Here is a 25302-nt window from a genome sequence, read left to right on the forward strand (position 1 = left end):
TTCCCTTTTGCCTTGGCTACTAGGAAGCTCAGAGCAAAGTTTGATAGTCAACTATTACACCTTCTCTCAGCCTAAGTTTCTAATTCAACACCTTCCCCCACTCCCGTAATCAATGACTTTATATATCTTTTTTAAACCTTCCTTCAATAAGCCTATAGGATGTTTGTCTCATTTTAATCATGTTTTATTGTCATAGGGAGAAGAGGGCATATAAACCGAACAAAACCTAACCTCTGTTATTTTGTAAGTGACTTTTAAAATTTTGTATGGTTTGAAGTTTCATTTATAACTTATTTCTTCCTCTCACCGGTCATAAAAAAACGAGCACCTGAGGAAACGGGCTCCGCCGGCCAGGTGACCATGTGAGTAAATAGTGAAGCGGGGACTTGCTCACGAGCTAAATGAAATGTTGAGGATGAAATAAATCACATCGATTTGGTTAGACAGGGAATAGTAACAATTCAATTCATTCTCTGAATTAACCAATTCATACTGACAGCAACCTTTTCAGAAATGACACCATTTCCTTTTTTAAAGATGAGGAAACCCAGAATCCCCAAGCAGCCTGGATGACCCACTTAGATGTCCTCATCCAAAAGCTGATCTAGTTAATTCTGTGGCCAAGTGACCCAGATGATTGACACTTGGGATGCTGTCTGCCCGTTTTCCCGGCAGCTTTCTCATCACAAAACCTCCCTCCCGTTCACCCCACCACTGCCTGATGGGAACACCAGACTCCAAATGTCGGAAGCAAGTCTGTCTATCCACACAATGGAATATCATCCAGCTCTAAAAAGGGATGGAGTCCTGATTCATGCTACAACGTGGATAAACCAGGAAAGCGATATGCTGGCTGGGGGGAGCCAGAGACGAAAGGGCACGTAGTGTATGATTCCATTTATAGGAAAGATTCAGAATAAGCAAATCTATAGAGACAGAGAGGAAATTCGTGGTTGCTTGGGGTTGGGCTCGGGGGAGGAATAGGGACTGACTGCTATGGGTTCGTGGTTTCCTTTTGGCGTGGTGAACATGTTCCAGAGCTAAGAGTCGTGATGGCTGCACAACACTGGGAAGGTACTAAAGACCACTGTTTTGTACAGTTTAAAATGGTTAAAACACGGTATGTTTTATGTATATGTATTTTACCACAAAGTTTTTAAAATGTAAAAAAGTGAAAGAAAGGAAGGGAGGGAGGGAGAGAGGAAGGAAGGGACAAAGGAAGAAAGGAAGGAAGAAAAGAAGGAAGGAAGAAAAGAAGGAAGGAAGGAAGGAAGGAAGGAAGGAAGGAAGGAAGGAAGGAAGGAAGGAAGGAAGAAAGAAAGAAAGAAAGAAAGAAAGAAAGAAAGAAAGAAAGAAAGAAAGAAAGAAAGAAAGAAAGAAAGAAAGAAAGAATGGAAAAAAAGGGTTCCTCTGGGCCCAGAGTATGTGAGCAGCTTTGTCTTTCTTTTCATTCCATCTCTCTAATATTAGGATACTGTTTGTACAACAAACCAACCAGAAGAAGAAGAAGAAAGAAAGAAAGAAACAAAGGCCCAAACCACTGGAACAGCTGACGTCTCCCTGACGGTAGTAAAAATCAACAGGTCCAAAGAGCTGATGCGATCAGTCTGTCAAAGGCTTATTTTGTCTACACGACACTGCACAGCTGGTTCGAAGTTTGGAGTTTTGTTTTCTTTTCCCTCGCTTGGACTGGGTACGTTCACTTGGAGAATAAGCAATTTGAGAATGACTGGGAAAAAATAATATTTTTATTCAAGCCCAGGTTTGCAGATTGCCCAATTAACAGAAGAGGGAACGTCCTTACTTGGAAGGATCTGGCCTCAGGCATTTGGAGCCAAAGTGAGCTTTGGTCCCACTCCAAGCTATAGGAAAATAATGCCTAGTGGGCTTCACTCTTCCCTGGGGCCGAGAGAGGAGGTTTTTACATAAAACGTGTGCTGGAGGGCTCATCAAAGCATCATTTATCCTGGCGAAGGGGAAGGAAACTACAGAAGTCTCAGTTGGGAATGGCTCATGAAACTCTACTCCACCCATACAATGGAATATTATGTAGCCATTGCACATACTGTCTGCAAACAAACAAACAAAAACTAAGGACCTGAAGGTCTATATTTGTATAGATTTGAGTAAAATGGCCCTTGAGCCCATCGTGTCATTGCAAATGTAGGGACGAGGAAAATACTGGCAGCAAATACATGAAAATGCAAGGAATGACTCCGTGGCAGGCAGTCCTTATTTTGTTCTACATACTTTCCAAAGAGTCAGTGTTGCTTTGATAAACCACAAACTTTTTTCTTTCAAATATTTTCAGGGAATATATCAAGGACCAGCCTTCCCTTTGAAATGGCTTCCAGCTTGCAAATGGCCTAAATGCTTCTTTGCTCTATGCCTGTCACTGCGGTGGGGGAAGTTCAGATCACAGGCAGAGAAGCTTGTCCTGCTGCGTGCTGCGTCTGCCCACCTCCCAAAGATGCCGCCTCGGTGGACAGCAGTGGAGAAAGCCAGCCCTCGAGAGGCAATGGGGCTTTTGGAGACACACAGCCTCCCTCTGAAAGACAGCCCTCCCCTCTCTCCGCTGCCTGGTTCCACCCAAGATGGATTTGTCTCAGAGACAGTCAGGAGCGACCTTTTAGACTTAAGTGTAGGCACTTCTCTCCCATGTCTTCTCTCTAATGCTCTGCCCTGTCGCTTCTGCCACTTAACTGGTCATGTGTCCTTGGACATATCATTTGAATCACTCACCAGAAAAGAGATGGTTGTTCCAGTGAGATTCAAATGAGCGAGTCCTCAAGGCCCTGGTCCTGCCTGGGATTTTGTGCCGGCATTTAGGACCCTCTGGTCTGATTATTCGCCTAACTGAACAACCCTCTGAGGCAGATGCAACTCTACCGAGGAGACAGAGACTCAAAGAGGTCAAGACTCCAGTCAAAGTCACACAGCTGGAAAATGGCAGGATTTGAACCCAGATCCCTGGCTGCAGGGCCCAAGCTCCTTTGAATTGTTTCTCATTTTTATGTCCACGTTGTCCCATCTGGTTCAGTAAATATTTTTGGAGAATCTGTAATAACAAACGTTTATTGTGCAATTACTCAGTGTCAGCCACTATGCTAAGTGCTTTTCATATATTACCTCGTTTAATCTTCCATCAGTTCCCTAAGAGGTAGGCATTGTTATTATCCCCTTCTACAGATGAAGAGATGAAGGCACAGAAAGGTAAGTTGAGTCACCCAACAACACACAGCTGGAGAGTCAAGGGATCTGAAGTCCACAGTGTCAGACGTGTGGAAAGTTAAGATTACTACCTCTATGGCTCGGGAATTATTAGCGCTATAGCTCTGTATCAGACCGGGGGAATGGATTGTAAACTGACTGTTTGCCTTGGGCAGATTCAGGCACTGGAAATCATGATCCTGGCTCCAGCGTATCGCTGGGCAGCAATGTCCTGGGCCTAGAACCGTTGCGACCCTGAGTGTCCCTTTACTAGGCAGAGAATGTGGGAGCAGTGAACGGCGGCCAGAATGTGGGAGCAGTGAACGGCGGCCAGCTGTGGACTGGTGTACATCGTGACTCAGCCGTAGGTCAGAGGACATTACTCAGCTGAAAGAGACAAAGCAAGACGCTCTTTTCCTTGCAGACCAGGGATGTGGCCCACTGAGAAAGTATAGGTGCTCACTTCCCGACCTCTTATACATCATGGCATTTGGGATAAACAGACAAGACCACGTGCAGTGGGAGGCAACTGGCTCCGCCCCACACACCCCTGCACTCCTACCCCAGAGGGCAACTGGCTCAGCCCTCTAGACCCCTGCACTCCCACCCCAGGTTTCAGGGGATCCAAATCTTGACACACAAAGTAGAAGGCTTGGCTCAGGTGGATCTCTCCACTGCCTCCCACCCCAACCCTCTAGGATTTACTTTTTTTTTTTTTTTTTTTAAAGATTTTATTGGGGAAGGGGAACAGGACTTTATTGGGGAACAGTGTGTACTTCTAAGACTTTTTTCCAAGTCAAGTTGTCGTTTCAATTTTAGTTGTGGAGGGTGCCATTCAGCTTCCAGTTGTCCTTTCAGTCTTAGTTGTGGAGGGCACAGCTCAGCTCCAGGTTTAGTTGCTGTTGCTAGTTGCAGGGGGCGCAGCCCACCATCCCTTGCGGGAGTCGAACCGGCAACCTTGTGGTTGAGAGGACACGCTCCAACCAATAGAGCCATCCGGGAGCTCAGCGGCAGCTCAACTCAAGGTGCCGTGTTCAATTTTAGTTGCAGGGGTCGCTGCCCACCATCCCTTGTGGGAGTCGAGGAATTGAACTGGCAACCTTATGGTTGAGAGCCCACTGGCCCATGTGGGAATCGAACCAGCAGCCTTCGGAGTTAGGAGCACGGAGCTCCAACTGCTTGAGCCACCGGCCGGCCCTCTAGGATTTACTTTACACTTAAAGGGAGAATAAAGATTTTTACCTCTGAAGGACTCCCTTCATTTAAAGGAAGCTCTGCTTTAATGCAGATTCCTGGCTTGACTGTAAAGCCATCAGAGTCCACGAGTCCACGGGAAACACTTGCCTTTCCAGTGAGTACATTGGAATGGCACATACTTTGCCTTTTGCAGCAACCTCTGCGAATGTATCAGTCAACACATTTTTGTTAATATATCCTTCTGGGAATGAAGGAAACGGAAATCTGCTCTTTTCATATGCATCCGTCTGCATCTTCCTTTCTATGGACTTCAGCCTTTAGGGCACAGACACCCACGTGTGCACACACGCACACACATACAACACACACACACACACATGGTCTCCTACAACTCCATGGATTTCTTCCCTAAAATTTATCAATATATGAAATACACCTCCATGAACCTCCTCAACATGCCCAGCTCTGGAAATTCATAACAGAAGAAAATTTCCAGGTTTGAAATGATGAATATAGGCTTAGGGACCATCTGAGCCCATAATTAAACAGAGAAGTACAGAGTCCACAGGGGAAGTGACTGGCCCAAGGTCATACAATGACTCCGTGCTGGAGCCTAAGTGGGGACCCAGGCCCCCTGGCTCCCAGTCCAGTACTGCCCAGAGTGGCACAGGAATAGAGGTCATTGTCTAAATTGCAAGGCGGCAAATACAACTGCTCCATCCCCAAGGAGAGCCCATGAAGGAAATCTTTGCAAGCACAATTGCGACAAAAAGTTTCAAAGCCTTTCCTAACCTAATATATGTAAAGAAATCTTTGGAGAGTCATTCCCCATTAATCAGCTGTCAGCAGCATTCTGAGAGTGGGGAGGCCAGTGGAGAATGGAGACGACGAACTCATTTCCCAGAGTCTGTCTTCAGGGTTTCAAAAAAATGAGTTTCGGGGTGGCCCGTGAGCTCAGTTGATAAGAGCGTGGTTTGATCCCCTCATGGGTCACTGTGAGCTGTGCCCTCCTTAAAAAAATATATAAAAATAAAAAACCCACGAGTTTAGCGGAGCCAGTCACTTTTGGGGGTGTTGTAGAAAATGAGAAATACCTCTCACCCTCAAATACTCTAAACCTGCACGATGGTCCCTCCAATTTAGTGCCTCTCCCACTTGATCGAGTATCAGAAATCAGCGGGAAGGCTTATTAAAGATTGCTGCCCCTCCCCTCAGGGTTTCTGATTCAGCAGGTCTGCGATGGGGCCCGAGAAGTTGCATGTCTAATACACCCCAGGAGATGCTGAAAATGGCTGGTGCACACTTGGAAAATCAGCATCTTACGCCATCGAAGCTACCTGGATGTTTCAGACAAAGGGGTGAAAAGACAACTTTATTCATCTGGGAGCAGAAGAATGTGGCAGATGAGCTCAGGACTCAAAGTCATGCAGAGAGGGTTGGCACCCGACCTCTACCATGAACTCCAGGAGTGCTGGCCCGGTCCTGCTGTTCCCTGGGACTGGTATGTGGGCGTCCCATGAATGCGTGTTTCTGCAGCTCTCTTTGTTATTGGACGGAGGTAAATCCCACCAGTGCTTCCCCACTCCCCACTCAGTGGAAAGGAAGGGAGACATGGCAGAGTCTACAGGAAGGAACCTGAGGACGGACCCCTGAGTCTTACTGCTTTGCCTTGGTGCTGGGTTGGGGCTAATTAGGGTCTGAGGCACAAACATGAGTCCCAGGTCAGTATCCTTCCATTGTAATAACTTCTACTTGGATGTCCTTATTTTTTTTAAAGTTAGAATTGTCATTATAAAAAGTTTAGAAGATGGCTGGAGGTGAAAAAGAAGAAAATACATATCATCCATAATCTCACGTCTTAGTAGTATCACTCATCATTTGGGTACACCTTCTTCTGGGGTTTTTGCTACACCTCTCTCTCTCTCTCTCTCTCTCTCTCTCTCTCTCTCGCTCTATTTTTTTTTTTTTTTTTTTTAAGTAGGATCTGCTGTTTTGGAAGCTACCTTTTTTCATGAACGTTTTGCCAGGTCATTAAAAATTCTTAGGGACTATAGTTCAGTTAAGAACACAGACTCTGGAGCCAAACTATCTGGGTTCACATGGGTTCGTGCCACTTTCTAAGTAACGGACCGTGGACCAATTACTCAACCTCTCCACGCCTCAGTTTTCCACCAATACAACGGAAATGATAATACTAGTAGTTACTTCCAACAGTTGTCATGACGATTAAGTGAGCTAATGTATGTAAAGCATTTAGGATGACTGCCAGCATGGAGAGAAAGAAACATTACACAAGTGTTACCTCTTATTATGTATCTGTGTGATGGTTCCAGAGTATTCCATTCTAGGGACGTTTCATAATATATTTGTCAATATCCTCTTGGTAGAGGTTTTTTTCAGTTTTCCCTATTATAAAAAAATTGTGATGAACATATATATATCTTTGCACATAAATTCCTAGAAGGACAAAGTGATATCGCAAGGTTGGTTTTAAGCATTTTAGAGCTTTTGAAACATACATTCCAAGTTGCCCTTCAGAAAGCTAGTTCCAATTTACTTTTTCATAAACAGTATATGAGAGTCCCATCTTCCAGAAATGTCAGCAACCCTGGCTATAATTTCCCTTCTCACATCTGCCACTTGGATGGGTGAGTATGGTATCTCATTGTTTTAATTTGCTTTTCTCAGGTACCTGCTAAGACTGACAATTTTTCACATGCTTCTAGCTTTCAGAGCTATCTTTTGTAAATTGCCTGTCCATATCTTTGCTTGGGGGTTGTTCATCATCCTTATTGATTTGCAAGAGCTCTTTATATAGTACAGACATTAACCCTCTGCAACACAGATGTTGAAAATATATTCTCCAGTTTGTCATTGACTTCTCAATTTTATTTTTGGGGGTTTTTCCCCCCTGGTGTGTTATTTTGTTGCCCTCAGATTCATTTGGTAACCAGCCAGAGGAGCCACAGCTTCCTGCCCTATCAGCATCTTCCCTGCCAAGTTCCATCAGCCTGGGGCCCTTTTAAGTTGGTAGCCTGGAGCAGTCCCTTTGATTTACTGCCTCCTACATAATGAAAAACCCCAGATTGGAAAGTGGTCAATCAGGTCTTTCCAGAAGTCCTAGATGACCCCAAATCTGCTGGGTTCCTACCCCTGCTGACTGTATAGGTCACAGGTCATCACGCCCCAATGACCCCCAAAAAGGGATAACTCAAGCCTCCTGGTGATAACAGTTGATGCCAGCCAACTGGTTTGGCTGCTTGTAATTTTGGGTGGAATGTAGGTTATAGCCCAGGACTGCAATAGGGAAAATAATACTCAATTGAGGATAAGTGATAAAAAGTGCTCCTGACTGAGCCCTGCTAAGTGTCAGCTGCTGGTCACGTGCTATCTCTCCAGCAATAACCCACAGCTAAGTGTTCCTGCGCTCATTTCTTAAATGAGCAAATGGAATTTCGGAGAGGTGAAGTAACTTGCCCCAGGAAGCCCAGCTCGTGAGGACTGAAACCAAAATTAAGATGTTGTTCACCAGGTTTCAGCCTGTCCTATCGCAGAGCACCACTCACTGGACCCACCTGCCTTTGACCCCCAGCTTTGCCAGCTGCTTACTCTGTGACACCAGGAAAACCACTTCCCCACCCTAGCGCCCATCTTCCTTCATCTGGGGATAATAGCCTGCTTTATACCACTCACCATTGGGGTGAGACTCAAGGATTTAAAACACAGGCATGGAAACGCTATAAACTGTCAAAGTGTTCAGCAACGATTCCAGTGGCACCTTCTAGACAAATTCACGGAACGTGACCATGTATCCTCTCACGACCTTACAATTTATTTCAACTTATATCAGCTTGTATCAATCATACATAGCCAGATGCTTACAGTCACAAGATAGATCACCAATCCCTTCCCACCTGCACAATCCCACTCATTCTTTCATTCAACCACTAGTCACTGTTTTCCAGGTCCTGAGGGGAAAGGCAGGCTGTGTCTGTGATCTCAAGGAGTTCACACTAATGTGCACACGTACGCACATGGCAAGCACCAAGCACACACGCGCACGCACACACACACACACACACACACACTTGTCTCCATTTGAGTGTCTTTCTCTTCCATGGCTTTGAACCCTTGATTTTCCAAGGTCTCAGAGATATGGAAGCCTGAGTTCCCTGGAAACCAGATCCCCACACCTTCCCCCATGGAGCCCAGCCTTCGCAACGTGTGGCAAATCTGTGTTCTCCTGACTCCCCACACCTGGGAGTGCTGGGAGCGCAAGTGTGGCTCCTTTCAGAACCTGGCAGCCAGAGGCACCTCAACTTCTACCCAGAAGAATATTCTGCAGAGGCAAAATTAGGCCATTCAAGACCCAACTGCATCTGCGTGGCAGGTTAGATTCTTTTTCTTTTTGCCTTTAAACCAACACTACCCATGTCAATAAAGATAAACCTCAAAAACCTTACATTGGGCAAGAAAAGCAAGTTTCCGAATGAAACCCACAGTACATCAACTATATATATATATATATATATATATATATATATATATATCCACAGTATATATACTATATACTTTAATGTAAATATGTATTAGATTGGTGCAAAAGTACTCGTGGTGTTTGCCATTATTAATATTTTTTAACCTTTTAAACTGCAATCATTTTTGCACCAACTTAATAGTACAATTATAAAAGCATATGTATTAGTTTCCTGTGGCTGCTATAAGAAACTACAAACCCGGTAACTGAAAACAACAGAAACGTATTCTCTCACAGTTTTGGAGGTCAGAAATCCTAAGTCACACCATCACTGGGCCAAAATCAAGGTGACAGGGTGTGCTCTCTCCGGAGGCTCTGTGGGACAATCTGTTCCTTCTTCGAGCTCCTGGTGACGGTCAGCCTTGCTTGGCTTACTCGTGTGGCCACCTCACTCCAATCTCTGCATCCGCGGTCACAGCACCTTCTCCTCCTTTGTTAAATTGTTCGTTTCTTCTCTCTGATAATGACACCTGGGATGGCATTTCAAACCCACCCAGATAATCCAGGATAGTCTCCCCATCGCAAGATGCTTAACTTAGTCCCATCTCCAAAGATCCTTTTACATTTTCAGATAACATTCACAGGTTCCAAACATTAGGGCCTGATACCTTTGGAGGTCGTCATGTAGCCGACTACGGCATGTATAGAAATAATACACACCAAATTTGTGATGGTGGTTTCTTGTGGGAGAAAAGAAAGCAAATGAGGCAGGGAAGGGTGTGCCCTGTAAGTGCCCTGCGTCTGTAAGTGCCCGTTCTATTATAATGTCTGTGGGAAATATTTACTAATATTTTTTTTAATTGTGAGTCCTGCCACCTCCTGGCTGTGTGACCCTGGGCAATTTATTTCACATTTCTAGACTTTTGTCTTCTCCTCTGTAATATGAAGATACCTGTAGCTACTTCATGGATGTATGAGAATTTAACAATACGATGTAGGTAAAGTGCCTACTAAGTGTCTGGCTCGTCGTAAGTACTGACTCACCACTGTTATTATTATTATTATTACTGTCGTTGTTGTCTTCCTGAAACTGAGGAAGATTTTCTATAGTGTACACACACACACACACACACACACACACACACACACACACACACCTCTTCCCAAGCAAGAGAAATAAGTTTTTCTGCTCCAAGCCCTGGTTTCTGAAACTCAGCATTGGTGGGAGTGGGGCGGACAGGCGAGCTGAAAATTACAATGGTAGAAGCGGGGTGGGGGGAGACAGGGGGTGGAGGGGAGCCCCTTCGCAAAGGCACTTTTTGATCTGCTGTAACTGCCACTATAGAAAATTAGATGGAATTCATTTTTATGATGAAGGAATTAATGGTTATGGAAAGAATCGGGTTCAGGTGGAAGACTTGAATCCAAAGAAGGGAATAAAGCCTTGAAATTCAAATGAAAAATTATTATATAAGCATAAAGGAAACCTATTTTACACCTGTAAGACTAAATGTATAAATATGAACCAACTGCTCCCTCTGGGAAATGGGGATTGTGCTTTTAATTCACCTAGACAAATATGCAGTGCAGCTTTCCCTCCACCTATACATTTCAATGAAGACCTGGCACCCCCCACACTGGCCACCTCCTCCCTTGGGCTAGACACTTTCTGACCAGGCAAAAGCCCTTCTGGCTTCTCCACAGCCCCTAGGAGGGAGGTGGGCTCCAGGAGCTGGAAACTCCTTGCACAAGGTCATCTAGAAGGCTCCCTCTCAGCTCTCGTATTCTCTGGCCCTGCAGCTCCCCAGCCCCACCACCGGTGGACTCCCTTGTCATCCGACAGCCATTAGAATGTTTCAGCTTCATTTATTCCATCAATGGCACCTTTTGAGCCCCTGCTATGTGACCATCTCTGTGCTCAGTGCTGGAATCATCTGGTTTACAAAAGGGGAACTGAGACAACAAGAAAAGAAATGGGAGCAAGAAAGAGGGCCGACTCTAGACTCAAGGAGGCCTAAGTTAAAATCCCTTCCCTACCACCTCATATTCTTTGACCTTGAACCCGTCTCAGTTTGACCTTGGACCTCCCTGAGTCTCACTTTCCCCCTCTGTAAAACAGAGATGCTGGTATCAACTGTGTGAGGTGGCATTGAGATTAAACAGTCTTGCTGTTAGATGCCAGGCACCGGGTGGGCATTCAAAAAGGCTAGTTAGCAATGTTGGTGCCCGAGGTCAAAGAGTAATATGATCATTCAACTTAGCTCTTTTCTTTTTTAACTTTTATTTATTTTAAGAGTGTTTTTCCAGGACCCATGAGCTCCAAGTCAAGTAGTTGTTTCAATCTAGTTGTGGAGGGCGCAGCTCACAGTGGCCCATGTGGGGATCGAACCGGCAACCTTGTTGTTAAGAGCACTGCGCTCTAACCAACTGAGCTAACCGGCCACCCCTCAACTTAGCTTTTAATTCAGTCATCTTTGTGTTCTTTAGTCTTAGAATTGCAGAAATGAATGCAGAAAGGTCCCAACTCAGAGGAAGCAGGAAGCAAGGGGGCCTACATTCATTGAGTGCTGCCTGCAGACCAAGCACTAGGCTAGATGTTTTCACCCAGCTTATCACTGCTCCTTAAGACAGTCCAGACTGTCCGTGTTTTGCATTCCATTTGAGCATCTTTCATTATATGTGTATGCGCTACATGTAGCACAGCAAAGGTTCAACATCATGCCAAATCGCTGGGCTCACAAGATTCTAGCCCAGGTCTCCCAGCCTTTTCCCAAGGCGAGATATCCTGCTTGTGCCAGAGTCATTCATTCATTCATTCATTCATCCAATGAATATTTATTGAGCATCTATTAGGGAACTTTGGCTGCAGCAGTGACCACACAGAACAAGTACTTCTTTCCAGAAGAGGAAAGACCCTTCCCTACTGAGTGGGCCATGATAGGGAAGGGGGTTTCCCAAGGAGAGGAAAAAGGAAGCGCCCTGGGGACCAAAGGTACCCAATTCCATCAGTTTCCCCTTAGCAACAAGCCCATGTGAGATGGGGACCAGACAACGTTTGATCTTTTCATTCTCATTCCTGTCCCACCTCACCCCCAAAAAATCTGGGGGTCTGGAGGGAAAGTTGTTAGTCTGGGCTTGTGGGCTTCCCTGGAACTCGTTTGTGTATAACCAGAGCTCCAGGCCAGCCAGCGCTGGGCGCCGCTACCCCCCCCACCCCCCTACCCCCCACCCCCGATTTATTTAATGAAAATGTTTTGCTGGTTCTATAGATGCTTGGCTGTGATAAGATAATTGTCCAAGGGCACAGTCGACAACCATTAACGCTGGACTCAGTGCAAATTGAACTTGGAGAAGTGCAATCCAACACTTGGTCTTTTGTTCAGGCAGCTGGGAGCTGGAGCGGAAACTTCCAGTGGTTCCAGGAAACAGGAATTCCCATTGCACACACACCTCCACATTTCTGTGTGTATGCACACGCATCCTGTGTGCACACGTGCATATATGAGCACGTGTACGTATACAGGCACACTCACATGCTCATATACTCTCACACAGGTGCACACGTGCTCTCAGCCTCACGTATTCCTACGTGCACATGCCAGTACACACACAGTCACCTTCATCCCACTGCATTCCCTTTATGACACTGGCATCAGATGGTAGGGACATTCTCCTATTGGGGGGGCATTTTTCCCACCTCAGAAATGGAAAGGAAAGAGGGATTACTAGGCAGAGGAAAAGTTTTTCCAGATATTGGAGAACACACTGTAAAGCCGGCCTTGACTGTATTTCTGAAAGCCAGTGGGAAAGCAGTTAGCAAGAGAGGAAAGTCAAGAGGAGGTACCTCAGCGGTCGGTCACCGTGGCAAGGTGGGCAAGCAAGGAATCTTGGCATCTCCTGGGCCTCCATCTAAGCTTCAGCCTCACGGTGTTTATTTCCAGAACTTCAGGAGGTCAGAGGCTCCCAGGACCAGCCTGTGGAGGGGGAGGGAAAGGAAAAGGAGAGGGGAAAATGAGAAGGAGTAAGAAGAGAGGGAGAAAGAAGGAAAAGGAGGAAGGAGAGGGAGGAGGAAGCAGGGCCAGGAAGAAGGAAAGGAGGAGGTTCACGGAGACCCCATTTAGCAGTGGGCCTGGGAGAAGCTGGATTATTATTACTGTCCTTGTTCTTTACCTTGAGAACTGGAATCCAAGGCACACTATTTTATTTTTCTGGGGAAAAGAAATATGTCAAGCAAGAAAACATTGCAGTTTCCCTTGCCTTTGTATTCAGGTTTGGGCAGATATTTCAATGTCACTCTTGGAAGAGGGCTACTTCTTAAGAGAAAAATAATCATAATAAATTGGGAAAGTGGGGGAAAGGTGTTGTTTTTCAAGGGTGCCTCTTCAAAGGCAGCACTGAGGAATTCTGGCATCCGGAACCTGGAGTGAACCTCCACAGGGTCCTTTGTTCATGGATATTCCATTTCTCTCCCCACCCCCACGCCCACCCCTTCCTCTTTCATTATCAAACATTTGAAGACTGAATAATTCCATTTGTCGATCTCGTTGGCTTGAGCCTCTGAAAATGCAAAAGGCCCCGCCAAAATCAAACCCCCGGGTTTTCAAGGTGGATTTATCACCCTTTAAAGGAAGATTTATTGGGCAATCATTTTCAAAAAAGTGCTCATTGCACGGGGATCTGGAATAAAGAGTGTCCTCTTCCTTGGGCAGGCAGGAGGGACTGCTGGGCCTGTGGGGGCAGGGAAAAGGAGCCCTGGTTGTGGCTGTAAGTTGTCTCACACTTTCCATCGTTCACCATCATCTGGGGTGGAAGTAACCAGAGAAAGGCCAGCTTCTAGAGTTGATGTCAATCTGGGATCTTACTCCTGATCCCTGGGCTTACGTCTTTCTGTCCCGTTTTAATTGAGTTTGCAGGGTTCAGTTTGGGAACTTGGGAGGAAGAATTCCCATTAACAATTGTTGTTGCCTAACAAAAGAACAAGACAAACAAATAAGAAACAAAAACTCATAGTCACAGACAATAGTTTAGTGGTTACCAGAGGGTAAGGGGGGTGGGGGGTGGGAGATGAGGGTAAAGGGGATCAAATATATGGTGATGGAAGGAGAACTGACTCTGGGTGGTGAACACACAAAGGGATTTATAGATGATGTGATACAGAATTGTACACCTGAAACCTATGTAATTTTACTAACAATTGTCACCCCAATAAACTTTAATTTAAAAAACAAAAACAAAAAAAACACAACACATTGTTACCTTTAAAAAGGAGCACGTGGGGGGGGGAACTCAGTCCAGACAGGGAGAGGTGGAGGTAGGGGACAGTTATCCAATCAGAGAGCACCAGGACAGGAGTGATGGGGGGGGGCACTGGAATCCGGTTGGGCTGGGCCTGGAGAAGCCCCTCAAGAGAGACACCCGAGGGAAATGCAAAGTGGGGGGGGGCCTCTCGAAGGTCTTTGCCCCACCCCTTGGGGACCAAAGGGCTCTCCCAGGGATTCAGATCTGAGTTACAGCCCAGAGAGCAACGGGGCCCTGTACATACCTCAGGAAACCATGGAGATGGGGGAGGTGGTGGACGAGATGTACAGACTCAGAGAGGGAAACCGCTGGGAGAAGACAGAAAGGCAAGGAAGGAAGAGAGAGAGAGACAAAAAGAGAGATGGAGGCGCCTATGAGACAGGCTGTGGAGGCACAGAGAGAGGAAAAGTGTGTGTGTGTGTGTGTGTGTGTGAGAGAGAGAGAGAGAGAGAGAGAGAAGAGAGAAGAGAGACTGACAGACACAGAGACAGAGAGAGGAGAGGGAGGAAGGAAGAAGCAGAAAGAGAGACAGATTAGGGTGAGGGGCTGAGACGAAACCTTGCCAGGCCAAGCCCAACCCAACACCCACATGCAGAGGGAGACCCCTTGGCCATTGGAGATCTTAGGTGTTCATTAATGTCTCTAGGGGGAGTGGATTTGGGCAAGGAGGTGAGCAAGGGGAACTGAGAGGAAGGGGAAAGATTTCCCCCTCCCACCTCCAGTTGCAGCCGCCCCAGTTCCCAGGTGAACCCCCCTTTCCTCTGCTGGATGTGAAATCGCCATTTCACCCCGCCACACTTCTTAATTGTTGCAAAACTCATTTGTGAAATTGGTCTCCAACAGGCAAGAACGGCCACGCTCATTCCGACAAACACCCCCCTTCCTCCCCCTCCGCCTGCCCCGCGGGAGCCCACGGAATCCCCAAGCTGCGAAAACGCAGGGTTGGCGTCGCCAGCGCGGGCTTTGGGGGAGCCTGCTCGGGGTCTCCCTTGCGACTGGACCCACCGCTCCGAGTCTGCTGTCAGAGAGGTCAGGAACCCTGCCAGGGGTTAAGTAGCTCCCGCGCGGGACGCTTGCGGTTCCAATGTGCCCAGTAGCAGCCAATTGGTGGACCCTGAACTGAGGGGGCCGGCTGTGCTCTCGCCCCACTCGGTTTGGGAGCCTCGCGGTCTGCAAAGTCCGAGAAGAGGTACGGAGTCTTCCAGCATCCGTGGCCAGATGCGCTCCAACGAGTCTTTTCTCGCCCAGGGGGGATTGACCAAAACACGTACTTGCACCTTCTCGATGGCGCTTGGAGCTATGCTTGGGCAACATGGAAGAGATTCCAAAACACAGACACAGACCCTCACTTAGAAACACTCAGACTGGACCACACTCCGCAGCAGACCTACACACAAACCCACCTTCACCTAGACATACACAGACATGCTGGCGTTCCACCCACAAAGAAGAGGTGTCTTACATTCTTCCAAACCAGGAGGGAAATTGGTGAGGAATGAATGAATGAAATGTATATGTACATATGTATGTATATTATATACATATATCTGTATGTGTGTATCTGCATAATGTACGTGCACTTGAAATATATAGCCACCTCTGGAGGTCAAGGTAGGCCAGACCCTCTAGCAAGAGGAGATGTAAAGGAGACTCAAGTCTAACCCATCTTCCCCAGGCACACACACTGTGGCTTAAAACTTCATTTCCCAATCTCTCCTGGGGGCACTGGATATAGTGGGGTGACACCTCCAATGAAGAAAGGGGCCCCAAAACCGCTATAACTGGCAGCCTGGCATGGCACCCTCGTCTGGCCAAGGCACCCTGGTGTCCCCCTTTTCAATTCCAAAGGTACTTGGCCTCCCCCTCCTCAATTCTGGGGCCACTGGAGGGGTGGGGGTAACAGATTTTCCATAGGCCCTCATTCCCAGGGGTTCCTCCCCCCCAAGAACTGGATGAGCCCCTCCCGCTGGGAGAGAAGGGTGGGGAGGGAATGTGTCCCATGCTGAGAGGGCAAAGGTCACAGGTGAGGAAAAGGGGAGGGGAGAGGGCACAGTGGGGCCAGCCTGAGGAGAGCCCCCAGGCCAAGACGTGGCTGACCCCAGCATCGGGAGAGGGCAGTCAGGGGGCGGGCTGGGAGGATTGGGGGCGAGTTTAAGGGCTGCGTTTATTTTATTGTATTTTGCCTCCAGCTTTGGGGTGGAGACACTCTTTCCCGGGGGAGACAAAAGGCCTGCAGTCTTGGCGTCCTGCCCCGCTGGGAGGGCGTTTTGCCCCTAGGACTCAGTGTCCCAGGCAGGGGCGTCTAGTCACTCTGGTCCGGGAAAGCCCAGTATTACAGACCTCTGATCAACCCACCGCAACTCTCCACTGTTTAATCGGGGCATCGCCCCCTCCAAATTCTGAGCGGAGGAGCTCAGAATTGATAAGCTCAGAGTGGTACCACGTCCTGACCCGCTCCCACCTGCCATCCTTTTGTACCCCCAGACCTGGACACCCACTTGCTATTCAGCCTCAGGGAACTGGACTATCTGCTGGAAAGGGGTTCTGGATGTGGCCTGGGAACCCGAAGAGGAGGACGGGTTTAAACCGGCTGGAGATGAGCAGGATAGGAAAGAAGAGACAAGTCCCTAACACTTGGCAGACCCAGTTTTCCAAGCACTGGAACTCCCGCAGGGTCCACTTTGGGCTTCTCAGAGCTGCGGGAGGTCAGGCAAGAACCGGACACGGGCTCAGACATTATTTCAGAGAAAGTCATAAATCGCTCCCTTGAAGTCACCCCCGGCCATTACCCCCTGGGCCTCACTAACGAAAATTCTAGTGTGTGAGTGAGATGAGGGAGAAGATGTGAAGTACAGCGGACTCTGACTCTGGGAGGCCAGAGAAAAGGCCGGAATCCAGAGGAACCACAAGCCGGAGGCAGACGTTCCCATGCAGCCCGACCGCGGAGAGGGGCCGTGGACGACAGGGGGCCGGGCACTCCGCGGATCTGGCCCATTCGTCAAAAGAAGACACTTGGACAAAGTTGGCCCCCTGCTCTTGCCCCGCTTCCCCAACCCCCGGCCTCTGCTCCCTCTGTTTTAACGGGCAGTTCAAATTCTCCCCCAAAAACCAGGTCGAGCCGGGACTAAAAGAGAAAAAAATATTCGTTGGCGATTTCTTTTCGTTATTGGTCCTCGGCTCCCTTCCGCCCTGGCCCCCTTCCCTCCTCATGAATAAAAGAAAAGTCCGAACCTATCAGATCTCGTTCGCTGCCTCCTCCTCCTCCTTCTCCTCCTCGCACTCCAGTTGAGCACTTTTGCACAACTTACCCAGAGGATCACTCGCCCCCTCGCTTTCCCCGTCACCTCCTGTCGCCTCCCCTCAAGCCCCGAAACCCGAGAGGCACCTTCTTCCCTCCCCAAGCGTTCGGAGGGCGGGGGTGTGAAAGCTAGTGTGTAAGGGAGTAGCGAGTGTTGTCTGCAGAAAGGCGTGGAGAGGAGTGCAGGGGGGTCGGGAGGGAGGGAAAGCGAGAGAATAAATATATAAATAAATACGAAACAGAACCCACTCCGTAGCCTCTCGGCTGGGAAACTTTGGCCCGGAGCGCGAGAGCGCAGCGCTCGCCAGTCCCAGGCTGGGGGCCCTGAACTCGGGCCGCGTTCCCCGGGCTCGGCTCCACCACCCGGCCTCGCCTCCCGGGTCTGCCCGGCGCCTCCGCCCGCACAACTTCTAGCCGAGTGGAGCGGGCAGAAGCGGACTTGGGGTTGGTGTGTTTGTTTGTTTGAACTTCCTCGTCGCCACCTTCCCTCCTCCCAACCTCCGCCCCCACCGCACCCCCCTCCCCAGCTTCTGGAAGCGTAGACTGCAGCCGGGGTTGGGGGGGGGGGGGTTAGGCAGAGAGTGGGGAGGGGAGGGAGAAGAGGTTAAAAAAAGAAGAAGAAAGAAAGAGATCGCAGCAGGGGTGAAGGGAGCGGACTGGAAGCGATTTTTGCCGACTCCGGATTCGTCCCCGGCGCGCGCGAGAATGGCGGCCCTTCCCGGCACCGTTCCGAGGATGATGCGGCCGGCGCCTGGGCAGAACTACCCCCGCACTGGGTTTCCTCTGGAAGGTAAGAGCTCCAGGCTTGCCTCGCCTCACTCCTCCGCCGGGAGCTCGAGGTCCCCCGAGAGGCGGCCATCCCAGGGGGTGGCGGCGGCGCCAGCGATCGCATGCGGTACCCTTCTCTTCTAGGTCCAAGTACGCGCGCGGGACCCAGGAAGTTTCTAGGATCCGCACTTGTCGGGTTTTGCATGGGTTTCACTGACCCAGCGGCCTCAGTTTCATGGGTCTCGGGCTCTGGCCTTTACCCGCAGCGCTGAACTGCGCGTAGATTTCGGCTCCTACTACATTTCAGGTCCTAGTGAATTTCACTGCTTTCAGATACTTTTTCCCAGATACTTTCTCGGCTTTCTTCGTTCCCCGGCTATGGGCTTTCTATTCTTGTTTCGAATTGTTCTTTTCACCTAGGATGATTTTCCAGTCTCTTTTATTTCGAAATACCAACCTGTGATATTTTACATGTCTAAATGAGGAAGGCTATCCGCTTCTTTCAAAGCAACACTCAGAGAAACTCCTGCTGTTTGGTGTGGAAACAAACTAATATGAAAGAATAAATAGTAACGAATTTCCCCCCAAAAAAACTTCTTGCTTGGGTTTGGAACTCTGAAAATCTCCCGGGAGAGAACGTCAAGACGGCGAGAGGGCACCGAAATGTCCAGAGAAGGGGCAAGTGTTCATTTTGTAATGTGTCCTCCCTAAATACCCAGTACCGGGTGAAGAGAGAGGACGGGCGGTGAACGGGTTCCCGGCTGGGCAAAGGGCTGGGAGCACGCTTTCGAGACCCTTTCCTGCGTTTTTGTCTTGTTTTCGTTTTAAACTAATGGAAGGTCTTCGACCTGTCAACTGGGAGGTCATTCAGTTCCTGGGGTTAGGTCGTCCAGGGTGTCACAGAGAAGTGGTTCGAGATAGGTGCGACTTTTATTTTTTAATTACTCTTCTTGTGATTTGTACGAGCCCTTGGTGCGTGAGGCGGGGGGAGAGAAGGCAGGGAGGGGATGGGCGGGCAGGCAGCCTGCGCTCTGGGGAGGGAGGGTCCCTCCGGCAGCGAGACGGCGCGGGTCCCTGAATTAGACAGAGGCAAGGAGAGCGGCTCCGTGATCAAGTGCGCGCGAGCAGCCACGCAGGCGGGAGAGCGCACACGCCCGGGGATTTGCCGTAGCACTCTCCTGTAGCGAATGCAAGTAAAACAGGCGGCCGAGGACGCGCAGCGGATTAGAACAATATTTGCCCAACATGACGGAGAATACTGAGGAGAGCCGAGTGCCGGTCGCTAAAGAGGCTCTTGAATATAAAGTTGGGGGCTCGAGAGCTCTCGAGTGCTAATGGCATATCCCGCCACGGAGACCGAGTGACTCTGACTCGGCGACGCACGATTTCTGATTAAATCCGAGGGTGGCTTCAGATACCTACTTTTACAAAGAGAGGTGGGGAGACCGGGAGAGCAAGGGAGGAGGTGATAGGAACGGCTCAGCAGCCGGCAGCCTCTTCTCGCCTCCTCCCTTCCAATTATACCGGCGGCTCCCTCCACTCGGCGGCTGTGAAATTGTTCTAATCTGCCAGATCTCCGCAGCCGCCGAGTGCTCAAATTGGGGGGATGGAGGCCGGATTAGTGCACCCGGTGTCCCCCAACCTTCTGTGAGCAAATTGTGTAGACTTTGCATCAGGCTTCCAAGGCTGTCCCCTCCCCAGCACACACGGGGGTGCCTGTCTATCGGGTTCCCAAAGTCTCCCACACCCAGGGACCCTGGCCCATCTGTGTACCAGCCTCTCAGAGCCCGCAGGGACAGTTCATGGATTTCTGAGGCCAAGCAGGTATTTGATTTAGGAGACTGCTGACAATGAAGCATGTTGCAAAATCATCCCAAAACGAAATTAGAACTTTGAAAGGGGTTGGACGCAAGGGGAGTCCCTCAAGGGACAGCCAGGTGTCCCCAGAGCCAGCAGCCAACAGCATTATGGGACCCTCAGCTGTGCCTGGGCTGTTCAATTGTGGCTCGAACAGTTCTGCTGTCCAGGCCAGGGCTGTGGATAGTAGTAATCAACCAGCCCCTCTGGTCCCCAACAAAATCAATCAGTCTTGACCATGTAGGGCTCATCCAGTACTGGCCTCTCTTAAGAGGCAGACAGACCTGCAGCCCACGCTGCATCCTGGGTGACAGAAAGCCATTGGACCCGGAGCCTCCAGTTTCCACGAGCCTCATGGCTCTGCCTCTATCTTTCTCCCTTTCTTTCTCAGAGGTATTCAGATCCCCCTGGTATGTCCTCATTCCCCTGAGTGTGGCAGGACCGGGGATATGACGCACCTGGGAAGACTCTAGCAGCCAGCTGTGACCCTTCTCTCAATCCTGCAGGACTCCCTCAGCTTCGTGACAGTGTTTCCTCGCCTCTGAACTGCTGCAGCTCCGAATGTGGGGAACTTGGAGCTGTTGGGGCTCATAAAACACTGGAGGCAAGGGGTATACGCACGCAGTGTCTCTTCCCCATCCTCACCGTGTGCTTCTCTCCTTCATCTCCCTTCCTTTCTCCAGTGTCCACCCCGCTTGGTCAAGGCCGGGTCAATCAGCTTGGTGGGGTCTTCATCAATGGGCGGCCCCTGCCTAACCACATCCGCCACAAGATAGTGGAGATGGCCCACCATGGCATTCGGCCCTGTGTCATCTCCCGCCAGCTGCGTGTCTCCCATGGCTGTGTTTCCAAGATTCTCTGCCGCTACCAGGAGACCGGGTCCATCAGACCTGGGGCCATCGGTGGCAGCAAGCCCAGAGTGAGTGTCTTTGCTGCAGAGCTGGCAGTCAGCCTTCCCATGGCTGGGGGATCCTTTCACTACTATCCTGTGTCATCCAGTAGCGTGACTATATGCTTCCTATGGAAAGTACAGTGGGAGAGTGTCCTCACCTCGATATCCCCCATGGGTCGCCTTTTTCAGGGATGAGGATAACTGAGGTCCAGGTTGTCCAAGACTTTGAGGTGAATAAGTTATTCCTGGGGCTGCACCTACTGTCCTGATCCCCTATCAGCATCCCAGACCAGGGGAAGTCTTCCCTCAGTCTTGCATGAAATAGTGAGGAAGAAGATCCTGGGGGTCCTAATTAGGTTTCTATTTTATGACCTATCACTATCCTATCCCCCTACCCACACCGGCTGCCTTCCTGCGAGACAGGAACAGGTTTCTTGAAAGGGGAAAGCCCATCTCAGAAGGAGGCGGGGGGCTTGGTGACCAGAGCCAGCAGCTTGGCCTGGGGCTCTTGGGCGGTTGATATTAAAAGTATTTCCCTCCCTCCACCCCATCTTTCCACTCCTACTCTCCCACCTCCACCTCTGAAGCAGGTGGCTACTCCGGATGTGGAGAAAAAGATCGAGGAATACAAAAGAGAAAACCCTGGCATGTTCAGCTGGGAGATCCGAGACCGGCTGCTGAAGGATGGGCACTGCGACCGCAGCACCGTGCCCTCAGGTGAGAAGGCAGCTGAGCCAGCAGCGCTTGCCCGAGTCTGGCCAGGGCTCCAGGTGTGCGCGGCTGGGCGTGGGGGAGGAGGGGACATGGTGAATGGCAGGGAACTCAGGGAAAAGTTGAGGGGAGAAAAGAGTGAGGGAACAGGAGGGAAGGGAAACCAAAAGGAAGATGGAAGGAGGGAAGAAGGAAAGAAAAAAGAGGAAGTTAGGAGAGGAGAAGAGAGAAGGAAGAAGGAGAGGAGGAAGGGATAGAGGGGGAGGGAGGAATGAAGGAAGGAAGGAAGGGAGGGAGGAAGGGGCAAAAAGTTAACCTATGAGATTTGGTAATAAGAGAAACTCACTAGGCGCTTTCTCAGGGAGGTGGCCTTGAGGGGGGGGTCTGTCCCCAGGAGGGTTGATCTCCGTGGGCTCCCTGCACCCTCTTCTCCTAGTCACCGTTTCTGTTCTGCTGCTGCCACCAACCACCAGTGGGTCCCATGTGTGGAGGCCCTGAACCATGCTGCCTGAGAGAGGGAAAGTGGCCTGGGGGGTGTATGTGTACATGTGTACGTGGGCATTCAGGCATGCAGTGCTGGGACGCACTTGTGTGTGGGATCGCAGCAACAGGGGCTGCAGGGCCTGCTGTCAAGGAGGACTTGGGGAAGTGGGTTTGGGTGGCAGAGCACCCAGGGCACAGAATAGTGTCAGGCACAAATGTGTGCAGCGATGTGGATAGGCCTGCACAGGTGGGTGCCTCTGCCACAGTCTTACCCCCTGTGAGTGCCCCAGGTGTGAGGCAGGCGTCTCTAGTGGGCGGCTGTACTCCTGCCTCCAAGTCGGTGTGAACACTTAAATGTGGGTGTGACTACCCTTGCAGCGTGTTAGGGGTAAAGGCTCAGGGACTTTCTCCCAGGGGCCCAGGGGCCATAGGCTCCCTTGCCCCAATAACTTATACTTGCTCTTTTGCCTTTGAATTTCTGAGGTTTAGTGAGTTCGATTAGCCGCGTGCTCAGAATCAAGTTCGGGAAGAAAGAGGAGGACGACGAAACGGATAAGAAGGAGGACGACGGTGAGAAGAAAGCCAAACATAGCATCGACGGCATCCTGGGCGACAAAGGTAGGGAACCGTCCCGGGACACGCGACGCCGGAGCCCGCGGTTTCCCACGCCCGAGTGTGCGGGCCATTGGTTCGCTTCCGCCGCTCACACTGGCGGACAAAATTTTAGCGGGAGGACTCGCAGCCCTGGGGCAGACAGCAGCCTCTCGGGATTTGCGGAGGGTGCCCCGGGGTGCGCCCCGGGGCCGAGCAGGGAGCGGAGCCAGGCGCAGACGGCCCCTGCGCCTCCCGGGAGCCCGGCTGCACGTTAGTGGACCGTGCGCCGCTGACCGCGCGCCGACTCTAGCGGACGACGGCGGCCCGTGTGTCCTCCCGGGCTGGCGTTTTGGCTGCAGGTCCCAGTGTCCATCTATTATTTATAGGAAACTTGGGCAAGGAGGCGGGGGGCGAGGAAGGAGGAGCCGGCCGCGGCTCCCTAAATGAATTTGTTAACCAGACCCGCACAAGCTCTCTAAACGGTCCCTTGAAACCCCGCCTGACAGTTGACCGACCGCTGCAATCAATAAAAATTAGCGAGGGCGGCGTGGGCCGCCGCCTAACTCAGTTCCGCGTTGCCAGGGCCCGAACCGCGACAGTAGCGGAGGGGGAGGCAGATGGGTGAGCTAATAAGGTGGTCTCCTCCGGCTGCGCCAGGAGTTGAGGCGAAGTTCCCAGATGCCCGGGTAGCAGGGTCCCAGGGGAGGAGACACCGGGGGCTCTACACGCCCTCTCCCCACTTTCGGCGCGGCTGCCGCGCGGGCTGGAGTCTGAGCCCAGCGCTCTGATTTTTCTCGCGAACAGCTGGGCCAGCGGTTTGTCTTTCAAGCGCCTGCACGCCCGGGAAAGGGGATTGTGTTTTCGTTTATTGGCGCGGGAAGTTTCAGGAGAAGGGAAAGTCCTTCCTCTGTACCCGCAGCCCTCGCAGTTGTCTCTGACACTTGGTAAGTGTGCATTAAGTCAGGACGTGGGGAGAAATAGAAATGGAAACCCAGAGTTAGGACGACTAACCCGGGGAAAGAAGCACGTCCCCAAACACACGCACGGAAGCAGCAGGCAGCAGGAAAGACAGTGGCCATGCGAACCTGCAAAACGGTGGCTTGGGGAAAAGTGGGGGGAAATTGTAAAGAGCACGTTATGTTCGAGTTTCCTTCTAGAGGTTTCTCAAGGACCCCCTCTCCTTGCTTCAAGTGAACTCCTAGCCCAGGTCTCTCCCAACCTTGAAGATGAACTTCACAGACAAAGCCCACTTCAAAGACAACGCCCAGTGAAGCCCAGCCCCCACAGGCCTGGTCCGAGCGGGAAGGGTGGAGGGGGGCAGGGACAGTCCGGTGTGAGCAGCTTGGAGCTGGGGAAGGGGCGGGCTATTGACATTCAGGTCCCCAAGTAGAGCCCAGTCCCGCCGGGGACAAAAGGGAGAGGGAAGAAAGGAATCGAGCTGTGCCTGGCACCCTGCTGTGCCGGGCCAGCCGAGGGGCCTCAGGTCTGCAGCCGCAGGGGCCCTGTGCTGCCAAGCAGCTCCTAGCGTGGCTGAGGCAGCCCAGAGCCCTGGCACCCCTTGGGGGAGACCCAGTCCTTATTTCAGTTCATATTGGAAAGGGACTTTATTGGACTTCTTTTCTTGTAGGGTGGGAGGACCTAAAACTAATCTTTCCCAGCCAAATACTGCACAGCAGATACTGCTTCTGAGCCGTGTCCCTGAGGAAGTGGAAGGAGATTTCATTTTATTTGGAGAGACTTTAGGGGTGTGTGTGTGTGTGGCAGGGGTATGTCCAATTCAGTCTGTGAGGAAGCACAATAGATGAATTTCTTTTGAGAAAGAAGGAAATGACGAGGATGGAAAGGTTGTGTGGTTTGGGGAATCCCTTTGACTCAAGGGAGTTCGGGCCTTCTGGTGCTGGTCTGGGCTTGTAAAACCTGCTAACAGGCGACTTCGCTGGATGGAGGTTTTTCCTGCAACAGAACCAGGAAGCTTCAAGTCTCCAGGGATGAATGAGGAGCCTGGCAGTTCAGATGGGGAAGTTAGGAGTGTAGGTGCTGAGTCTGTGGGAGGAGTTGCAGGAATGAAATGAAAGCAGCAGGCCTGGTGTCGGGAAAGTCCCACGGTTTTTGAATGACAGGGGGCACGTTGGGCATTGTGACTGTGAGTGAAATGGCTGCAGAGGTGCTCGTGTTTCTCAGTGTGACTGTTTGCCCATGGGCCTCTGGATTGGATTGCGTGGTTGTGTTCTGAGCAAGTGTGGGTGTGCAGTGTGATTGTAGATGGGTGTGAATGGACAAATCCTATCAGCTCCCGATGTGGTACCTGGGCCAGTTTGCGGGCACCCGGTGAACTGCCCAGTTGGAAGGTCTCCTCTCTCTCCCAGGCCCCAGACAAGAGTTTCACGGCCAAGTTAAAGATGAAAAGGCCTCTCCACCCCCCAACGTGGCCAGGTGGGGAAAGGCAGAGAGATCCCATGAGCAGAGCAGGGGGAGAGGTGTACATCCACAAACTTTGTTTTGGCTCCTTGCTCTTGA

At 50.4% G+C, this 25302-nt stretch overlaps 1 protein-coding gene across 3 annotated transcripts in view; it reads left to right on the forward strand.

Annotated features, from left to right (window-relative positions):
- Positions 1-18097: 18097 nt before the first annotated feature.
- Positions 18098-25302, forward strand: part of PAX7 (paired box 7) — a 98370-nt gene continuing 91165 nt past the window's right edge. Inside the window, exons 1-4 of one of the 3 annotated variants that reach the window (XM_033115021.1) lie at positions 18098-18270; positions 20789-21024; positions 21585-21714; positions 22675-22809. In XM_033115021.1, coding sequence (XP_032970912.1) covers positions 18186-18270; positions 20789-21024; positions 21585-21714; positions 22675-22809 — 586 coding nt within the window. In that variant the 5' untranslated portion in view covers positions 18098-18185. The remainder of the gene's footprint in view (positions 18271-20788; positions 21025-21584; positions 21715-22674; positions 22810-25302) is intronic. The other 2 variants (XM_033115022.1, XM_033115023.1) reach the window with 2 other exon arrangements.

Source organism: Rhinolophus ferrumequinum, chromosome 9, assembly GCF_004115265.2.
Source record: "Rhinolophus ferrumequinum isolate MPI-CBG mRhiFer1 chromosome 9, mRhiFer1_v1.p, whole genome shotgun sequence".
In the NCBI taxonomy this organism is placed as follows: Eukaryota; Metazoa; Chordata; class Mammalia; order Chiroptera; family Rhinolophidae; genus Rhinolophus; species Rhinolophus ferrumequinum.